General features: G+C 46.0%; 1 protein-coding gene across 3 annotated transcripts in view; it reads left to right on the plus strand.

Moving 5' to 3' along the window:
- LOC147747715 (coagulation factor XIII B chain-like) overlaps nt 1-22157 on the plus strand; it is a 504437-nt gene that overhangs the window by 443882 nt on the left and 38398 nt on the right. For all 3 annotated transcript variants that reach the window (XM_086955171.1, XM_086955177.1, XM_086955183.1), the window contains one exon: nt 1635-1811. In XM_086955171.1, coding sequence (XP_086811297.1) covers nt 1635-1811 — 177 coding nt within the window. The remainder of the gene's footprint in view (nt 1-1634; nt 1812-22157) is intronic.

The raw sequence follows: 22157 nt of genomic DNA on the forward strand, positions 1-22157 counted from the left end.
GCGGTCATGCAAGGGTGGAGTAGAAAAACACAGGCGGGTATGTCTGTGTAGGCCAGACCTAATAGTCCAAGATACGGCTATGCTCGTCTCAGCAGGAGACTCCTTACTCCTGCTGAGACGAGCATAGCCGTACCTTGGACCATTAGGTCTGGGCTACCCAGAGGTACCCGCCTGTGTTTTTCTACTCCACCCTTGCATGACCGTACCTACGGCCCCCTGTTCACCCATCGACTGGGTTGGAATTATCACCGGTGTCTAGAATTTGACATCCCGCCCTTCAAGCCCTGAAGAGTCACAGGTTTCCTCCTGTTGACAAAACACGTGTCGGCTGGCGTTGTATGTTCTGAAAAAAGAATTAGAAACCTACATAAACAAAACGCTTCTTACATCTCCGGTGTCAACCTTAATTTTATGTGTCAAATCTCTCAGTATCAATACTGTTTATCTTACACGTGTGCCCAGTACCTGTTACATGTTTATCTAGTGTCAACGATCTTTATTTTTGACTCTGTGTGAGGTTAAGGGTATTCCTCAGCACTGGCTGCACTGTGAAAATTTGTACAAACCTTTTACTTACCGACCATCCATGTATATAACTGTTTGAGTGCCAACATCCTGTTCTGTCTAAAACCCTGCGTAGGCCTTCTACTCTTTCTGACACCAAATTTCCTTCTGAAAGGGGGATCCGCCACAGACACTTCTACTGAAGAACGGGCGGAGGGGCGTGTCTTTAACACATGGCTAGCCAACTATTCTTTATATGTTGTTTGAGAACCTCCCAGTACCGCCAACCATAAAGCAGTGCCAGACCTCACATTTACTAATTGCATAGTTGGCCTTTTTCAATATGGTATGTCATCAAAGCCACTGCCCTCCCACAGCTAAATTCGGTTAATCTCTGGATCGCAGCGACTAAGGATTATATTTATGACCCCCTTGCAGAATGCAGCACACATAGAAAGAGGAACACGCCTCAATGAATTGTTTGTGTCCAGGAAAGTGCCCCTTCCTGCACTTAAACAATCTACCCTACAACATAGGCACCCTTGAGCCATGGTGCAAGGGTGCCTGCATTGGCGCTTGGCTGCCAAAACAGCCCTGGCACAGGTGGAAGGCAGAGGAATGCACCGTTTTGGATAAATGTGGTGCATTCGCCCTTTCATTTTGATGTAGGGCAGTGCAGCAAGGTGAATTGCTGCGCTGCCCTACACCAAATCCCCATAAATGAGCCCCTAGATATGGTAATAAAGTGATATATTGGTTCAGAATGTGAAGGGGAGTTTAGAATGTGAAGGGGAGTTCTATGTTGGAATGGAAAGGGGTTTTAGAATATACACTCAGCAGTTAGCCTGAGTTATGTTTAGAAGTATGCAGCCTTAGCTCTCAATACATATTTGAAGAGGGAGTCTGCATTTGAGTCCTGTCTCTCGACATGTTTCAGATATAGCCATGTCCTCCGTGGAGATGCACTATGTTAGCATTTTTCAGAACATCTGAAAATGTATTTGCTTGTAAGTCCATCGTTCACAAATTCTGGGGCATTTCTTCCTTTTGAAAGGGGCCTTCAATTGTAAAATTGGAAAATGTCTTCTTTTTTTCGGAGTACATACAGATGTTTGTTATATTTTCTGCAGATCCTTGTCGTGTATCACAAGAGGGTATAGATTTGCATAATTTAGAATTGGTGGGAGACAAAATACTATTCCATCAAGAGGACACCATTCAATTTAGATGCAAACCTGGATATTTTGCTTCGTTAGCTGGAACCTGCAAGAACAGCAACATAATATATCCCACCTGTCTGCCAAAAGGTAAGGGCATCCAGCTGGTCTTGGAGTCACGCATGCTTACATTTCTGAATGCCTATGCAATCTGCAATTGTGCTCTTCTGTGCATTACCTCCAAAGCCTACAGTGTCACTTTTGCTATCTCTTGCATTTTTATGAATTGCTATTCATGCCAACCCCACTCCTTCAGAAGATGATTCCCACAAGTGAGTTTACATACCTCATGATTTGAAATGTAGTAAAGATAGTAAATATATGAAATAAATAATAGTTAATGATAATATTTTGATAATCTATGATAATATTATATACAATAATAATATATGGTAAATATAGAAATGATGTGGCGGATGGAACTGAGAGACAATCAGAAAAATAACTTTCTGACTAAGAGACTGAACTGGAAACGCCATCACTAAATACTGCACTATTTATTTATTATTGCACCTCCACACGAATGGGTTTCAGAGTACGGTACTGTGATTATTTAAAACAAAAAACGTCAGGCATATATCGAATATGGTAGCACATAATTAAGCATTATATAACATAAATAGAAGATGTTAAAACTTTTACAGACGAAATTGTTGAAAGCATAATTGATCAGTACATATAAAAAATGGTGACTGGTGCATGTCAACAACATAAACATCAAGCACAACTACATCAGGTTCAACATCAATGATACTAAGATATGTTAAATAGCCATTAGTTGGTCAGGTGTTATTGAATGACTCTAAGGTCATGATCGACTCAAGGGCATTGGTAGTCAGCCGCAGTCCGTCAGGTAAGAGTGGTGGGGCCGGGTGGGTGGGATTTCGACAGACGATGACCAGGGAAAATTAATTATTTATTGAATTTTTGCTGGTCATCGCCCTTCGAAATCCCTATCCATCCAGCCCCACCGCTCTTACTTGCACGGGTCGCGGCTGTTGGTAGTTACAGTTAGTCAATCGTGTGGGTGGTTACTGGCAGAGGGGCATTCTGCTACAAACCTCATTGCTTGGTTTTACTTGTGAGAAAGTGTCACCCAAAGTATCACTCATTTAGCAGTAGCACGTCATTTATATGTACATTGAAACATGAAAAAGTCACAAATAAGCATTGTGAAAACTTGCCACCAATGACTGCAGCTGTAAAATATAGAGGGCAGTCTAAGAGCGCCTATGCTGGAGCACTATTGTTGGCGGCCCAACTTCAGTAAGTGTCAAAATGGCTTTCTGGCCACAGCTACATGGAGGTAAAGTATATGCAAGAGGCATATATCGGTCTGCGGGGGACGGTGGTCAGCTGGTTTCAATCTTTCCTAGCTGGTCGGTGTCAAACGGTCTGGGTCCCCCCCTTCTCTGCAGTGGTGCCGCCACTTGAGGTGGGAGTCCCTCAGGGCTCTATTTTGAGCCCGACTCTTTTTAATATCTTTATGACCCCTCTGGCGGCACTGGTGGAGTCGTTTGGTGCCCAGATCGTGTCTTACGCAGATGACACTCAGCTCCTCTTCACTTGTGGAAAGGGGTCTGATTTTGATGGGGAGAACATTAGAGGCTGCCTGGAAGCCGTGTTTAAGTGGTTCCAGCAAACCTGCCTCAAGTGCAACTCGGATAAATCCGAGGTGCTCTTTTTCAGCTGTGGGTCTGATCCTAGTTGGCAGTCCTGGTGGCCTGGGGATATGTTTCCACCGTCGGTTGCATCCACGACGGCCAAGAACCTTGGAGTAAAGATCGATAACGATTTATCGATGAAGCCCCAGATTCTTGGCCTAGCAAGGAAATGTTTTGGCCTTCTTAATATGCTTAGAAAATTCCTTCCTCTGCTCACGCTGGCACACAGGAATATTACGGTGCAGGCTCTTATTGGGTCACGCCTGGATTATGCCAATAGCCTGTACCTTGGACTGCCAAAATATCTTCTCCAACGCCTGCAAATAGTTCAGAACTCGGCTGCGTGTGCCATTTTTGGCCTACATCGGAGAACCAGAGGTTCTGATCTCTTGCAGACTCTTCATTGGCTGCCCATCCGAAAACGTATTGTTTTCAAGGCACTTACTCTGGCCTTCAAAGCTCTTCATAATTCCGGTGCCAAATACATTCAAAAGCGGCTGGCTTTCTATCAGCCCTCTAGATCTCTGAGGTCAGAGTCGCTGGCCCTGGCGTCGGTTCCGGTCATAAGAAGAGTGCGGATTTGCGGCCGGTCTTTCAAGCGCCTGGCTCCTCAGTTGTGGAACACCCTGCCTGTCACCCTTCGCAGGAACGCTAACTTGTTGGCTTTTAGGAAGGATTTAAAATCCTGGCTGTTTGTTCAGTAGCGCCCGCCCCCCCTCTTTCCGCTCCCTTGTCCGTGTTAGGTCAGAAGCGCCAGGACACTCCTCTGAGTAGCTGAGCGCTATATAAAACACCCCCTAACATTAACATTAACATAGATGGTGCATCAATAGTAACACAGTGATTCATTAAATGTCAAAACACCAGCATTTGCTCTTGAGCACGGCCTAGCTTTGTTGGTATAAGGTGCTGCAGAGAAGGAATGACCACCGGCCTGGTTTTCGACTATGGGACTTGGCAGAGTCCAATAAAATGAGTGGATATATTGGACCAAAACCCGTGTGAAAAAGCAGGGATCTTGACTTTGTGCAACCTATACCAAACATTGCAGGAGGTGTTTCCATTTTGGAATTCCAATTTCTGACCTACTGCAGTGTGACCCGGGCTAATTTAATAGATACAACTGGGGTGAGAGGGGCAGAGAAACCTAAGGCACATGCAGTGCTGACAGGTACGTTCAAACTTAGTGCAGGCAGGAGAGCAGAATTCCATTCAAACATGACCTTGGCAACTTTGGCTAGGGAGAGCTTACAGCCGGTGAGAGCAGCATGGACAGCAGACAATCGAAGTGGAATTGCAAAGGATACTCCAAAACTGTATCTAGAAATGTCAGGTTCCGAATGATTGAATTTAACCAACTGCATTGCACTTATTTACCTCTTCTTTATACTCCATAAGTTATTACCCAGGGTACCTGACCAATGGCCCAGGTATCATACAGAGAACACTAATCTTATGCACATTTTCTGAACTGTGGGTGCAAAGCACAATAATGGCAACACGTTATACAAGAGATAGGCCACCTGACTAGGAAGATAATTATCATATCCTTAAAAAATCTGCTTGCTGGGACTCATGATGACCTGCACAAAGAACAATAGAGCTGAATGAAAATTGGTCGGTCTGGCCCTCGTGCTGGCCAAAGGCAATGGAAGTCGGACACAGCGTCCCAGGTAATAAAATGGAGATGGGACCTTCTCAAATGTGGAAGTGGAAAATACAGTTCTGAAATCAGAGAAATCACAGTGTGGAATTAACGTCTGATTGGCAGAGAGGGACACAATACTTCAGGACTTAGCCGGACAGACAAATGACAGGCTAATGTGAAATATAGGGAGATATACACAGAACACTGAGTTGTATATTCACCAAGGAGAAGAGGCAGCAAACACATGACACCTAGGACTGTGTGTGCGGCACACATGGTGATAAAAGCAAATATATCTTCTGGATGCAAAGAACCGTCTGCGGGGGGGGGGGAGTATGGAAAGGCTATCCAAGGGTGATGTCAGTCACTTGGGTACATTCAATTGGGTCTAAACCTTAGGTGGGCCCTCAAGGCCCATACTGTGGTAACTGTGAAGTACAGCGCAGTGGAAACTGAAAAATGGTATACTTCTCAGAGCGAGGTCTGTGTTTGTGATTCAAGTTACATGGAGAAATGTCAGTGATTCAAGCCTTATAATAGCTGGCCCTTATTGATCATGCTGATGTTCACCATATGCTAAATTTAATAAAAAATATCTTATTTGGCAAATGACAATATACATATTTAAAAATGCAGTAAGCAGGCCTGTCAGTCCAGACTACATTGTTTTAAATTTCAACTAGAAGGTGCTATCATCAAAGTTGAGTTTTTTCTAGGTACAATATATTTCCAAGGTTCAGAACGATTATTGTGAATAATTCCAGTTAAGATGTTTATAAATTGAATCATTCGATCAGAGAAGAATGGAATTGATGTGTCATTTTGTTCATACAAAATGCCTCATGATGTCAAACCGCGGATATAGCAATCGAAAAAATCAACACATATGTGTTGAAAAATGTGGTTATCATCCCTCATTTTGATCAGGGTTTAATGATTTTCTGCCATATTCCTTACTCTGGAAAGCTACGGAAGAGACCAGTGAAAAACCAATCAATGGATCCTGTTTAAGATTGTTAAATTATGGCCAGTTGAGATTGAGACCATCAACGGGAAGGGAAACAGTACCTTTATAAGTGAAAGATTGATTGAACAGATAAATATACACATATGTATGGAACCCTTGATCTTAGTCATCAGTACCATCAGCACATCCCCATGCCGCCCTTCTTAACCTCCTCCATGAACTAATAATATAGCCTTATAGCCTGCCGTAGAGGGCTGTACCGGCTATTAAAGGCCTTCTCCAGCGTGAAAGTCCCCGAGCCAAAGGCGAGACCCTTTTTAACAAGGGAGAGGGACTTTAATATCCAGTATAGCCCAGCTACGAAGGGCTATAAGTCTATTAGAACATTCTGCGACTAGAGGGCAGAATGTTCTAACAAAAAAGAACAAAGCCTTATGGGAGCCTGTGGGGATTGGACTCCCCTCAGGCTCCCTGAAGCCTTTGTTCACAGCAAGAGCCAGAACTTATTGCACATCAACAAAGATTCATCACATTATAAATGCATACTATTCGTTTCATCCAAAACATTTAGTAACATTTCAATAATTTGCCCACAATAACCACTGCCCATCGATTTTCTCATATCAATTCTTTCAAGAATCATAGGTAAAGTTTATCTTCATGCTCCATTTTCATCATAGATTTGTAATTTATCACTGAAATTAATGTAAAACACTCCATACTATCTTGGACATATCGAACCATGTTTCGACAGACTTTCAACTTCCTAACAACTCGAAACTCTATAAATCTAACCATCCTTTGTATATTTTATTGTAGCATTATCCATTTGCTAAAATCTCAGCTTCCTTTTTTTATAACTGTTAGGTTTTTATCATCCTATCATGCTTTTGTATTTTGCACCGATGATGTTAAATGCATGTTGAGTGTCAGATTATCTTTTGTGTATCTAGTGCCCCATGTGTGGCTTTTATCACCTGTGAACTCCAGAAACAAACCCTGGCTCTGCCTTCTTCTAGATCCTGTTCCCCACACTCTCCTGACTAATATTGGGCAGGGGGCGTAATTGACTCAACCCCAGCCTGTGAGTGAAACGCAAGGACAGGGCACGATAATGGGCTAAGGTGAAATACTGACTCTATTTTGAAGGGTAAACGTGGCATCCAAAGAAACATATATTTCAGTGGAACTTGGGTCCCTGTCCCTCGACCTCACACTTACAACATGGAGCATGTGTAATGGGTTAAGAAAGAAGGCACCACCACATGTATACAGTCGAAAGCACAACATAAAACCGATCTATCACTTTAACTCCCATCTTATCCTCTAGCTGCTACCACTTATCCCATCAGGCTAAAGCACTCACGCCCTTGTGTTTCTACACCTCCCAATCAGTGCAGCAGAGCATAAACTATATCTTCACGTTAGTGGCTCCATTCCAGCAGTACTGTAAGAACATGCATTGTTACCAGACATTCCCCATCCACACTCAATCCCTGCCTCATTTCTCAGCCATCCACCACCTAGGGTTCCATGTCAAGTGCCGACAGTTTGTAAACTCTGTATAATTTCCTGCAAAAAAAAAAATGCTCTACCAAATTGGTGTATATCACAAACATTTCGAAAGGAGGGTCCAAGAGAAGGTTTAGAGACCGCCTACAATCATGCTCCCCACACAAGACTATGAGTACACAAATAAATGATTGTGGCTCTAATGAAAAACTAATGGGTGGTGCCTGACTGACCAAAAAGAATACAAATAGGGAAAGGAGTTATTAAATCTTAAAGCAAGGGATATCTCTACGGTTGAGAAAATACCCATCAGTCTTCGATCGGTTCCGCCCTGTTCATCATTTGGGACTCCTCACACCAAGGAGAATAATCCTGCCACCACTCCATGTTCAGAGTGATGGTAGCCGTAGAATGTAATAAGGTGTGTTGCTAATAATCGTGAAGACTGAAAAAAGCAGTGCGGAGAAAGTGATAGTGGTGAAGGGATATAAAATTGGAGAAAATAGGAGAAAAAACTTTATTAAATGTCCCCTATGTTTCCAACGCTAAAAAGTGCTAGGGAATAGTAGAGACACAAATATCTACTATTATAATAAGTGTAATATGGCCGACATGTTTCTTGCAGATTTGCGGGCCCGCCCAGGTACCCAACTGCATTCTCCAGGACCGAATCTAGCTACTGCTCGTGAATCCCAATGTGATAGGTGTAAGAGGATGTTTTTACAATTAAATACATTAGAAGAGAAAGAATTTGTTACATTACGTTCCTGTTAGTTTACCAGGTGTCCCCTTGACAGGTGTAGGAACTCCTTGCTGAAATGTAAACAAAATGGTATGACATACACAGACAGGCACAAACACCACATTAAGTAACAATTTTTGGCTCAGAACATATACTAATGTTCTGATGCAAAGTGCGGGTGTGTCAAATACATATCCCAACAGAGTGCGCCAAGCTGCTAACTCCCAAAAAAAGAATTTTTGGTAACCCTGGCTTACCTTTTGGGAAGGAGGTACGCTCTGCACCTCACCTGGCTACGGCTCAGGTAAGCGGAGCCCCGCGCTGAAAATTAAAAGAACGTACAACACATAAAAGTGTCAGATCCTGCCACATAACCAGTTCTTTTAAAAGTTATTCAGCGTTGTCTTACTCAGGTTTGAAAGTGCATCTTTTTATGTGCACTCACCCTCTTAGATGTTATAATGTGTGATTACACCTTTGTCATATAGGGCTGGCGTGATGACAACAAACTCATTGACTCAAACTCAAATATTTAGACAAGTTCAAATAGTATCGCCTTCTGTAGTGTATAAACCAGCGCAATGCTAGCTTGCCATAACCACCCGCTGTAGTCTTAATCAGGGCTCATCTATTATGTGACCCACCTGTAGGCATGTAACATGTGAGGACTCTGTTAATGTCTATCTCTTATAGTATGGTATAGGAGACGGACTCAGTTCGGCTCTCCTGCTTTAATATATGGGCAATATTAAGACAAGTGCGACCCACCAGTTGGCGTGTGACTTGTAAGGACACGGCTAATATCCCTCTCTTATGGTTAGCAAACAGACACCACTCTGCTCCCTCGCTCTGATAAATGGGCGATATTGAGTAGAGCGGGTGAAAAAAGGAGCACTAAATGCTAACTCAGCAAAGTCGGCAAGGAGGCGAGCGGGAGAAAAATGAGCACTAAATACTAACTCTGCAAAGTCAGCAAAGTTCTACTTGCTAGTGACGGCGCTTACCTTTCCGTCGTTACTCCTGGCGTCCTCTGTGCCATTTGGGGAGGTACCATGGAAAGAGTAAACGCCATCTTTGTGCCGTCGTGCACGTTGGGGGTCTCGTGAGAATCACGGCTATGCCTGCCGGGAAATGTAGTTTTTTCATCTACGTGTAGTGCTTTTACTCGCGATTCCATCCAATATGATTTCTACGATATGTCATTCTTAAATGGCCTCATAGTCTATTCATGTATAATGGGCAAAGTGCAAGCACACATCGGTAATCGTCACCTATGTCAGAAAGATTGCTCGACAATGACATAAACTCTCGGTGTGCATTTTCAAGTACACTCCTCTCAAGCTCAACAGGACGTGGTGCCCAGAAATACTTCTGAAATATATGATTAGTCGTAGTGTGCTAAACGAATTCTTTATTTAGAATCATAACACAGCACATATGTTTTATGTGTGGTCATTCAGATGACTATACTACCTGATAGGTTAGGTGCGTGAGTGTATTGGTATACCGCCTCCTTCACTGCACTGCTCATAATGAAGCCCAGGGGATGTCTTCGTTTAAGACAGTCTTGTCAGTATTAAGCTCAGAATTGGCAAAGACTCTCAAAATAAGTACACTCCTCCTAACGCTCAACAGAGCGTAATGCCCAAGTCTACTTCTGAAATGTATGATCGATCGTAGTGCCCAAATCTACTTCCGAAATGTATGATCAATAGTAATGTGCCCAACAAGCTTTTACTTAGAGCCTAACAAAGCACATGATTTTCATGTCTGGTCATAAAGATGACTATGCTGCCTGAGGGGTTTAGTGCGTGAGTTTATTTCTATGCCGCCTCCATCACTGTACTGCTCATAATGAAGCCCAGGGGATATCTTCAATTAAGCCAGTCTTCTCAGTATTCAATCTGTAGACCCACTTCTGTTCAATTTTAAACAGGTATTTTCTGATGTCCCTGATATGATTGGGAATTGTAGGTTTCTCTATCACTGTCCATGTGAAATCAATTGAACCATGGCTCACTTCAAGGGAGTGATTTGTGAGCCTAGTTGCCTGCTTTTGGCATCTAATAGTACTCTTGTGCTCGGATATTCGTATCCTGATCTTCCTAGTGGTCATGCCCACATATCGCATCTGGCATGGGCAGGCGATCAAGTAGATTAGGTTTTCACTATTACAGTTGGTAAAACATCGCTGCTGCCAGGGGCGATCACTGCCAATGTCAATGCTGGTGGATTTGGACGTTTGGGGACATGCTGCGCAATTTCCACATGGGTGGTGACATTCAACTGCAGGCATGTTCCCCAGCGTGCCGACAGTCCTTGCGTTGGTAGTCTTGGGCCTCGTCTGCCCCAGTCTGTCCCTTAAATTGATGCCTGGTTAAATGCAAACAGTGGTGGTGGTAGCTGTTCTGATCCTGTATTTAGGATCGACCAATTTTTTTTAATAATTTTTTGGATACTGTTTGACTGGGTGCTAAAGGTCTGCACACATGTCATCCTCTGAGTTTTCTCTTTGGGGATCGATGGTTCTAATAGTGCTTCCCTATTGTTGTTAGCAGCTCTCTTCATAGAACGACGCACCAACTTCTCGGGATACTTTCTAGAACAGAGCTGGGCCTCAAGTACATTTGCATCCTCTTGAAAAGCTTCTTTGGTAGAGCAATGTGGGCATTTAGTGCTCATTTTTTCACCCGCACAACTCAATATCGTCCATTTATCAGAGCGAGGGAGCCGAGTGGTGTCTGTTTGCTAACCATAAGAGAGGGATATTAGCTGTGTCCTTACAAGTCACACGCCAACTGGCGGGTCGCGCTTGTCTTAATATTGCCCATATATTAAAGCGAGAGAGCCGAACTGAGTCCGTCTGCCTATACCATACTATAAGAGATCGCATTAACCGAGTCCTCACATGTTACATGCCTATAGGTGGTTCACATAATAGATGAGCCCTGATTAGGACTACAGCAGGTGGTTATGGCAAGCTAGCATTGCGCTGGTTTATACACTACAGAAGACGATACTATTTGAACTTGTCTAAATACTTGAGTTTGAGTCAATGAGTTTGTTGTCATCACGCCAGCACTATATGACAAAGGTGTAATCACACAATATAACATCTAAGAGGGTGAGTGCACATAAAAAGATGCACTTTCAAACCCGAGTAAGACAACGCTGAATAACCTTTAAACGAACTGGTTATGTGGCTGGATCTGACACTTTTATGTGTTGTATGTGCTTTTAATTTTCAACGCGGGGCTCCACTTACCTGAGCTGTAGCCAGATGAGGCGCAGAGCGTACCTCCTTCCCAAAAGGTAAGCCGGGGTTACCAAAAATTCTTTTTGGGGGAGTTAGCAGCTTGGCGCACTCTGTTGAGATATGTATTTGACAAACCCGCACTTTGCATCAGAACATTAGTATATGTTCTGAGCCAAAAATTGTTACTTAATGTGGTGTTTGTGCCTGTCTGTGTATGTCATACCATTTTGTTTACATTTCAGCAAGGAGTTCCTACACCTGTCAAGGGGACACCTGGTCCACTAACAGGAACGTAATGTAAAAAATTATTTCTCTTCTAATATATTTAATTGTAAATACATCACCTTTCACCTATCACATTGAGATTCACGAGCAGTAGCTATATTTGGTCCTGAGGAATGCAGTTGGGTACCTGGGCGGGCCTGCAAATCTGCTAGAAACATGTCGACCATATTACACTTATTATAATAGTAGATATTTGTGTCTCTACTATTCTCTAGCACTTTTTAGCATTGGAAACATAGGGGACATTAAATAAAGTTTTTTCTCCTATTTTCTCTAATTTTATATCCCTTCACCACTATCACTTTCTCCGCACTGCTTTTCAGTCTTCAAGGTTATTAGCAACACACCTTATTACATTCTAGGGCTACCATCACTCTGAACATCGAGTGGTGGCAGGATTATTCTCCGTGGTGTGAGGAGTCGCAAATGATGAACAGGACGGAACCGATCGAAGACTGATGGGTATTTTCTCAACCGTAGAGATATCCTCTGCAATAAATATTTAATAACTTCTTTCTTTATGTGTATTCTTTTTGGTCAGTCAGGCACCACCCATTAGTTTTTCATTAGACCCACAATCATTTATTTGTGTATCCACCAAATTGGTAGCCAATTCATTCTTTGACTAGCCCTTCTCTCTTAATAATACTAATTCACCACTAATCCTATATGGGTCCCAGAGTAGCGTGTTACTTGCCAAAAAAATGCTTTTACACCCCGTCAGGATTAACAAGCGCTATATACATGCAAACCTTTTTCCCTCTTCTACCACTCCAGTATCCTTCTGAATCCAAATAACAGACTAACAGACCCACCACTCAAATTACTTTCATATTTCACCATACTAATTCACCACTAATACTTTATGGGTTCCGGAGTAGTGTGCTGCTCGCTGAAAAAGCGCTCCAATGCCTAGTCAGAGGTAGTAAGCGCTATATAAATGCAAATACAATGGAATACAATAGGTTGCAGCATAAAGGCCTCTTTTTCATTCTTCCTCATAGACACTTCCTCAACCATCTAAACTTGTTGAAGCTTTGTAACTTGGCTCCATCCGCTATCGCTGAGGCTACCATCATGCTCATAAATCTCTACATCTTGTTTCCACATTACCTGGCATGGTGAATGCAATTACCAATATATAAAACTCAATGCACGTTTCAGACAATCATTTCTCTTTTAGGTACTTACCACTTCAGCTTTCAAGTCTTCAAGCTCCATCACCCCTTCTAAACAAGCATTTACAATTCCACAGTCTCGCCTTTGCAAAAGTTAGAGCTATTGAAATTGTAAATGACATTTTTATTTATGTGTTGGTTTTGAAAACAGATAAATAAATGTGATTGTTATTTACAATGCCAATAGCTTAATCTTGCAAATGCAAGAATGTATTGTGCACTGAGAGGGACAGTAAGGAGGCATTCGCGCTGAGAGGGGCAGTGAGGAAGTATTGTGCGTTGAGGGGGGCAGTGAGGAGGTATTGTGCGTTGAGGGTTCAGTGAGGAGGTATTGTGCACTGAGGGGGGCAGTGAGGAGGTATTGTGTGTTAAGGGGGCATTAAGGAGGAATTGTGAACTGAGGGGGGCATTGAGGAGGTGTGGTGCACTTTAGAAATAATCTGAAACCAAGGCCCACATGCATCAAGCATTTTTGTAGTCGCAAACGGTGCGATTACTCAAAATCGGCCGTTTGCGAATGCAAAAGTGCTTTTTGGGATGCATGAAGCAATTTTAGAATTCGTAACATTGTTGCGAGTTCTAAAATTGCGGGTGCTTTTAAGAAGTCGCAGATGTGCGATTTCTTAAAAGCAATGCATCATTACTTTCACAAGTGCAAAGTCGCAATTAGGGTGCCAAATTTACCGAGTGGTTGAACCACTCGGTAAATTTGGAAAAAGTGTTTAAAATGCTGCAAATGTTTTTTTTTCTACATTCATGTTTCACACACACATGTCCTTAGGACATGTGTGTGTGAAACATGATGCGAAAAATACATTTCAGGGGTGCATGGGGGGGTCCTTTGGACCCCCCCCTGCACCCATGAAATTTTCAAAGTGCCACTCGCAATTTGCTGATGCCTTCCCATTGACTCCTATGGGCCTTTTGGCCCATAGGAATCAATAGGAATTGCGAAAATGCACTTAAGAATTCGGTATTCATTTGGGATTCGGTAAAAATTGCGATTTTTACTGAATCCCAAATGAATACCGAAAACAATGATGCATAGCATTTTGCACTTCTTAATTTGCGATTCCTTATTTTTCGCAAATTAGGAAGTGCAAAATGTAACAATGATGCATGTGGGCCCAAGACTCAGCAATCAGCTGCTACCCTGACAAAGGACATGGGGCCCGATGTAGGTACCAAATACCGGTCGGAAACGGCCGATTTCGGCCGTTTCCGACCGGTATTTGGCCTACTGAGATGTAGGGGACCTTTTTTTGTCCGATTCGGTATTTTACCGATTCGGTAAAATTACCGAATCGCAAAAATACCGAATCGGTAATTTTACCGATTTTTTTAATTTGGGATGTAGGTGGGACTACTTTCAGTCCCACAGGCCCTTCAGATTCGGTATTTTAACACCCAATCCAATTGGGTGTTAAAATACCGAATCCAGGTGTGCATGCACATGTGTGCATGCACACCTATGCCATGTGACAGACAGACATGCCCTTAGGGCATGTCTGTGTGCCACATGGCTCACATGCCTTTTTTTGGGGTGCTGGATGGTGTCAAATTGACACCCCCTGCACCCTTGCACAAATCGGTAATTACCGAATCGGTAATTACAGATTCGGTAATGCCCATTGATTCCTATGGGCTTCAAGGCCCATAGGAAGCAATGGGGGATACCGAATCGGTATTTACAGAATCGGTAAATACCGAATCTTACAGATTCGGTATTTACCGAATCTGAAATACCTACATCTCCCCCCCTCTAATTTACCACTTCATAAATACCGATTCGGTATGATTCGGTATTTATGAAGTGGTAAATGTAGATTTACCTACATCGGGCCCTAATTGCCTTCAATAACACAGCTGTCTTTGCATGAGCTATGAACCCGTAAATCTATTTTATTACACAAAACTAAACACTAACAATTATTAATGTTATTAAACACAAATTAATTTTTGTGTAATTTTAATAAACCAACAAAACTTTAAATATTCACTTTCCTCAATTTGTTTGTGGTGAAATCTTTCAAGATATCTTGGAAGTCTACCTTTTGCAAACTGTCGCATTCAGGGGCCATAATGTCAAATGAGTTCAGTCCTTCCTGTGTCATTGGAGATCGATGACAATTTTTCTGTAGTTTTAACTTCGAAAAGGTTTGTTCACCAGTAGCATTCGTGATCCTGAGGCACCTATACATTCTTAACGCCGTCATTACATTTGGAACATTGATTTAATGATGAGTTTGCACGACTGCAATGCTGCAGGGCACATAGCCCAGTGCCTACTTTGCCTATCTGGTAATCCGGCTCCGAGTACCTAACAGGTACTTTGGTATGGAGAGTACTTGCACTGGTATACTCCCCGTCCAGGGAGGTGTGCACCATACATTGTTGGTGCCTAGATACACCACCATGCGCCACGGGTCTGTGATGTACACATTCAAGGAATGAAGAATGTTTAGATAGGCGGATGTGGTAGTGGAAGGAAGAGGGGTTGGATGGAAGGAAGGATTGTTGAACAGATTGGATGCATTAGGGCACACACTGATGGATGAATGCTTGGATGAATCGATTTTGCGGCAGCCATATGGTTGTTGGGTAGCCTGAAGGGGTAGGACGGCTTCTTGATGCTTTAGCAAGTTGACTGTGTTGTGGGATAGATACATTTACTAAATGGAGGATAGATACATAAATATGGATGAACAGAAGAATGGACGGATAGGCAGATACGTAACAGTTGATGGGTGCATTGACTGATAAATGGGTGTGTTTGGTGGATGTCAGAAACAAGCAGACACCAACCCACACACAGGCCTTGGTTCGACCCACAGAGACAGATGAAAGGCGAGAGACGCAAATACGCCAGGAGAGACAAGGATACAGAAAGTCAGAGCCATGAATGCAGCTGCCCGAGGCCACCCGGTGGCCATCAAGAGGGCGGCACCTTAGTTACAGAGGGCCTCGGTAACGTTTCAATCACTCCTCTGTAATGGGAGGAGTCTATTCAGGCAGGGGGAAGGCCAGGGCAGTGACGTGCTCTCGGGGCAGGAGGCAGGGCGAGGGGGTATTTAAGTCCCCCTCGCCATTTTTAGGCCTCTTTGCCGCCCCCGATCGCCACCAGCAGACTTATGGACACTCTTTCCCGGTGAGTGCGGCCTACCTGACCTGTAACCCCCCTCCGCCTACTCCCTCTTCTCGGAGGTTTGAGCAGGGCTAGGTGGCCTGTTTAGATAGCGAGCCACTGTGGAAGGGGGGGTGTAGTACTTTACCAAGCCCGCTTTGGCTCTTTGCTGGCCACTGCGGGGGAAAGGGTTGGACGGGCTCCCACCCCCCCTTAGCACGTTTTCCTGTGCAGCAAAGGGATTTTCGGGTGGGGTCAGCGTGGCGCGCTGCCACCCATGGGTCGCCTGCGTCCATTTGCGTTCGCCTAGCGAGGGTAGAGTCTCTAGGCCAGGCCGCCATCCGCTCCGGTATCGGCCCTCAGGGGGACATCTGCTCCGGCTCCGCGCCTGCAGCATGTTGTTTATGGAACAGGGGGGGCACTTCGGCGCCGCGCACTGATTCCCCCCCCCCATTGTTTTTTAATGTCCTGGCTACCGCGGGTCTCTACTTTGGCCCTGCCAACTCTGCCAACTGAGGGCGGTGAGCGCACGCGTGGGTCCGTTGGGAGCACTGCGTTCTGAGGGTTGGCTAATAGCGGGAATGTAGTTTACTGAGTTCAGGGGTGGTTCGGATCTTTGCAGCTCCTTTGGCCAGTTTCACAAGGGAGGCCATCTCCAATTGCTCGGCACGATTCCACAGGAGGCCATTTTAAAGTCACAGTGGCTGCCCCTCCCCCTCCCGGTCCGTGCCCTCCCGTCTCGCTGGTCATTAAGGATACCAGTAGCAGTGGTAGGCACGTCGGCCTACGCTCACACACTTTTAAACTCACTCTGTGCTCTGGGCCCAGATCAGCATCTCTGTGCATCTCTGGGACTTGATGGCACGTTGCTACAGACGCACGCACTGTCTAATCTTGTACTCCGCTCAAGTATAAATACTTATTTCTGGCCCTAAATCTTTCTCCCGCCCCCCTTTGCCTTGCCAGATGTGGCAATATCACCCCGTCCGAGCTATTGGTATGGGGGGGGGCGGTAGTACGGTGGTGCTTTTCTGGCCCTGCCTTGCGTCATGCACCATGGCCATTCTCCTGGGCAGGCCACCTCTGAACAGGTTAGGGGGAGCTGGGGAGGCTGGCGAATTGTTGTGGCGCATCACCGGGGCGTCGGCCGCTTCAGGGCCGGAACTGGAGGTTTCTTCCCCGCCACACAATCTTTTGCACACGCCGCGGGGCCAGGCCTTAGCAACGCATCTGTTGCGTTTTTTGGGGACATGAGCGGCGAATGTGGCTCAGCTTTGCAGGTTTAGCGCAAAGTTGTCGTGGTTGCCTTTTCACTCGCACAGGGCCAGATCCAGTTCACCCGCACGCCGGGGCCCGTGCTGCGGTCCGGTCATGTTTTGGCGCAGTAGGCAGCCACAGCCCTATTCTTCGCACCACTTTTGTACCGGGAGGGGGGGGGAGTGTTTTGGTAGCGCTTTATGCTCCCACCCCCCCACCCCATATATAATTGCCTGTCACCCGGGAGCTGCATTAGGTAGATCGTGGTGGAGAGGCGGCATCCACGTGCCGTTCAGGCCGGCAACGGTGTTCATAGCAGGCCATAGCGATGTTTTGGCCCGGGCCTCTCTTTGTGCACTCGATCTGGTAGCACTGTTGTACGTTATATTTTAGTTATTATGCTTCTCATCCCGTTACACGAGCAGTCAACATCAGGACTTGTAAGCTAACTTGATATGAGACCTTAGGTGTAAGTTTCTCTAGTTCACTTTGCATATGTTGGCAAGGTAGTTAATAATGTAGAGTGTATGGGTACAAGCATAGCAACTCTGGGGCGGCCAATGCACTTGGAGGAATGTGAAATCTTATTATATGACACACTCTGTAACTGCAACAGTGATTTGTTGTTGCTCGTGCTCATGGTCTCTTCTGTTTCAGGTAGAGGAGGTGACGTGTTGAGCGCGCAGGGACACACAGCCAATTTAAAGTACAGGTAATGCAGGTGGAATTGACTTCAAGAGTAGCAGGGCAGGGAGCCCCTTTAAGGGACGTCATTTTACAGAGCATGTCCCGCCAGTAGCGCACAGTCACCGTCCATGTGAACATGTGTGCTATAGTTCCAGCTAGCAGGCAATGGATGTTTTTTGTTACATTGCCACATTATTGTTGTCAACGCCATCTTCATGGACTCCTTTTCCTTTCAGACGCTTGTCGCACGAAACACTCGCACACGCATCCGCTCTGCTTACCGTGAGAATTACTAAAGGTATGTATCGTTGACACGGCCAGTTCTACACGGCAGGAACCAGGAAGGGAGGGGATGATACTCTTGGTATGCTAGTCAGGCCTACTGCTTGTAGCATTTTCAGGGGTAGTCCCACCATTAGGCCTCACACCTTTATCCTTGTGTCAAGCTCATGGAGCCTTTCTTTTGCAGGACCCGCGCTTGAAGTGACGAGATGGATAGCCAGGGATCCCCCCCCCGCTTTTCTCTCAGATGTCCCAAGTTGAAGAGTCGCAAGCAGGAGGTTCTCAGGACACAGAATTGATGGCACTTTTGGACCTGATAAAGGCCAAAGGTGTGGCTTGGGCCAGTGAACGCTTGGGTGCTAACACTACAGGGGATTCAGGGGTTGTCCTATCGCCTCCCGTGGTGGAGCCAGAGATATCAGAGGACACGGGGTCCTCAAGGCCCAAGAGATCGAAGAAGACCATATGCAGAGACTTTCCTGCGGAACCGGCTCCTGCCAAAGGCCGCAGCTCAGAGCCAGTCAGGAATGTCATAGTACACGCTGCGGCACTCCCTTCTCCTGTGGTCAAGGCTCCCCCCCCTGTGCCAGTGGTGGCCCCTACCTCGAACTTTGCAACACAGGAAGAGTTGGGTAAGCTCACCACCTCACTCACAGACTTTATGGCTGAAATAAGAACAAGTTTCATGACGGCTGCACAGCCAACAGGCAGCGCACCTGTGGTGGTGGGGGGGGGACTGTTTTGCTTGCATCTGCTCCGGTGTCTGCAGCGGATGTTAACTTTACACAAGTGTGGGGAAATAACACGTCCCAATCAGGAGCTTGCAGAAACAGCGTAGAGGTCTCCCAGCCTGCAGTTTTCACGTCCACCACCCCTGCCGAGCATCACAGCGCAGCTCCAGCACCCCTTAGCCCAGCTAAATCTCTTCCGGCCCCCTCTGGCCAGGTGCCTCCCGCGCCAGCTGTTGCACCCGGCCCCGTGGCAAGCACATCTTCCGCCAAGGTGCCAGCTGGGTCACAAATGTACATGGCCCCCTTGCTATCTGGAAAATGCTCTTTGGCTTGGCAGGTGCCCCAGGCGGCAAAGGAAGGCATATGGAGTAGGGAATTTATTGACATTTTTTCACTTCTCATGATCGGGGCTAATGGGGTTGACATCAGGAAGAAGGGGGCCAAGGACGAGGAGAAGAAAGTCCGCTATCAGGCTTGGCCCGAGAAAACCATTAAGAATTGGAGGCAGGCTTTCTCCATCTTAGCAGCTGTAATCACAGAGCGTTTCCCAGAGCAAGAGCAGGGCCTCTTTCAGTATGCGAGCTTAATCGCTAACGAGGCAGAGTCATGCGGGGGTATGGGTTGGTACCACTACGACTGCGAATTTAGAAAAAAGATGTCAGCATGTCCCGAGCTGGACTGGGACCAAATGGAAGTTAGGTTGTGGGTACAGTACATGGGAAAGGGTAAGATGGATGTCACGGTGAAAGCCAGCTCTGTTGAAAAGAAAGTGGAGGCAGGGAAAAGCCAGCCCCAAGACAAAAAAGGCCATTACAAACAGTTCTTTCGGGGTGGGCGAGGAGGAGGAGGATACAGCAGGGGTGGTAAGAGATCATTCTTCGGAACATGCAGGTTGTTCAATGCTGGGAACTGCACATGGGGCAAGGCTTGCAGATTTTCACACGCATGCAGTAAATGCAGCGGCACCCACCCCGCTTCGGCATGCGATAAGCGCGACACAGCTGGAGGCCAGCAGAAACAGGATAAATAGCAACATAGACTGTTTCTTCCCGGCCTACCCTCCGTTGCCATTTGACCAGCCTCCCGAGCCACCTTTGTCACCTCCCGTTTGGCCTGCCACACCAGATCCTCGTGCGGCTACATGTGTTGGCACCCCGCTTTTGAAAGGTCCTTCCCCGATTGTTGTTCCCAACCTCCTACCCCTGCTGAGGTTATATCCTAATGACAAAGACAGGACCACGTTGTCCGAGGGCTTCTTAGAAGGTTTTAAAATACCTTATCGGGGACCAAAAGTCAGCAGGGAAGCAGAAAACCTCAAATCTGCTAGAGACCTCCCTGAAGTAGTGTCGGACAAAATCCGTAAAGAGCTGTCTTTAGGGAGGGTCACTGGCCCATTCATCCACCCCCCCCTCCAGGATTTTGTGGTCTCCCCCTTAGGAGTAGTCCCCAAGAAGGAGCCGGGTGCTTTCAGACTCATCCATCATCTATCTTTCCCGTAGGGGGACTCTGTCAACTCCTGGTTGGATGAGGATGCATGTTCTGTTTGTTACTCGTCACTGGATGTGGCCATAGACATCATCAGGAGAGCAGGGAGGGGGGCGTGGTTGGCTAAAGCGGACATTGAGGCAGCTTTCAGACTTCTACCTGTTCACCCGGAGAGCCATCACCTGCTGGGTTTCAAGTGGGGAGGCAAGTATTTCTTTGATAAGTGCATGCTCATGGGTTGTTCAGTTTCCTGCGCATTCTTTGAGGCTTTCAGCTCTTTCTTGCAGTGGTCACTCTCAATGAGATATGGGGTCCGGGCAGTTACCCACTACCTGGACGATTTCTTATTCATTGGGAGTGAAGGTACTGAGGAATGCAGCAATGGGCTTTCATGCTTCATGGATCTGGCAGCTCACCTGGGGGTGCCTTTGGCCCCAGGCAAGACCGAATTCAGGGCGCGACACATTCCTGGGGTCATTAACGTTGCAGCTGATGCTCTTTCTCGTTTTCAGTGGGACCGTTTTCGCGTGGCCTGCCTGCAAGCGCGAAACGAGATGACTCCTTTCCCACCAGCACTCTGGCGCATCTTGGAGTGGAGCAAGAACTGAGACTCATGGGGGAGAGAGCATTGGCGCCTAGTACCAGGAAGCGTTATGGGAGCCACCTGTCCTATTTCAACGAGGTAGTCGGAGGTTTGGGGCTAGAAGGTCTCCCCCTTGAAGAGTGCAGGCTTTCATTGTTTTGGCCAAGAAGCAGGCCAGGTCACACTCCTGGATTTGTAGCCACCTAGCCGCTGTTAGCTATGATGCGAAACTGAAAGGTTTGAGGGACCCAGCCCAGTCCTTCGTCATCAGGGCGGCCCTCAAGGGGTAGGCTAGAGATGAGCCTAGGACACCAGATAATATAGCTCTTATTGATTTCCGCACTCTGCAGGCCATGCTGGGGGTGTTGGAAGCCGTGGCTCACACACAATTCGAATCTTCCTTGTTCTCGGCAGCTTTCTGCCTAGCCTTATTCGGAGCCTTTCGCAGTAGCGAGTAAGTGGCCCGCTCCAAGAGTGACATTTCAGGGGATGCGCTGGACAGGGAAGATGTCAGAGTAGACACCAACTTGAACATTACACTCAGGAAGTCCAAGACGGACCAGGCCAAGAAAGGTGTGGTCATTGTGCTAGCTCCATTACAGGACCAGTTAGGGTGTCCAGTATCGGCGGTCCAGGCTTACCTCGCACTGCGTCCAACCGTGTCAGGTTACCTCCTCAGGCATGAGGATCTAAGCCAGCTCACCAGGTATCAGATGGACAAAGTTATGATGGCATGTCTCTCCAGATCAGGTTTCTTGAAGAAGGGAATGAGGTTTTCCAGCCATTCGTTTAGAATAGGGGCGGCCACGGCGGCTGCCTGCGCTGGCATGCCAGCGGCAAGCATTCAAAGAGTTGGGCGCTGGGAATCCGTTTGTTATAGGCGGTACATCCGCCCCTGAATCAGTGGTCAATGTTGCTATTTTGCATTTTTGTTTTGGTGTGCAGTGTTTGCAGTGTTGTACTTTTGATGTGAATAAAGAGCATAAAGTGAACTTGTGTCGTTTGTTTCAACAGGTTCAAGAGTGTGGGTTGTGG

The sequence above is a fragment of the Lissotriton vulgaris genome, chromosome 1_1, assembly GCF_964263255.1.
Source record: "Lissotriton vulgaris chromosome 1_1, aLisVul1.2, whole genome shotgun sequence".
Classification (NCBI taxonomy): Eukaryota; Metazoa; Chordata; class Amphibia; order Caudata; family Salamandridae; genus Lissotriton; species Lissotriton vulgaris.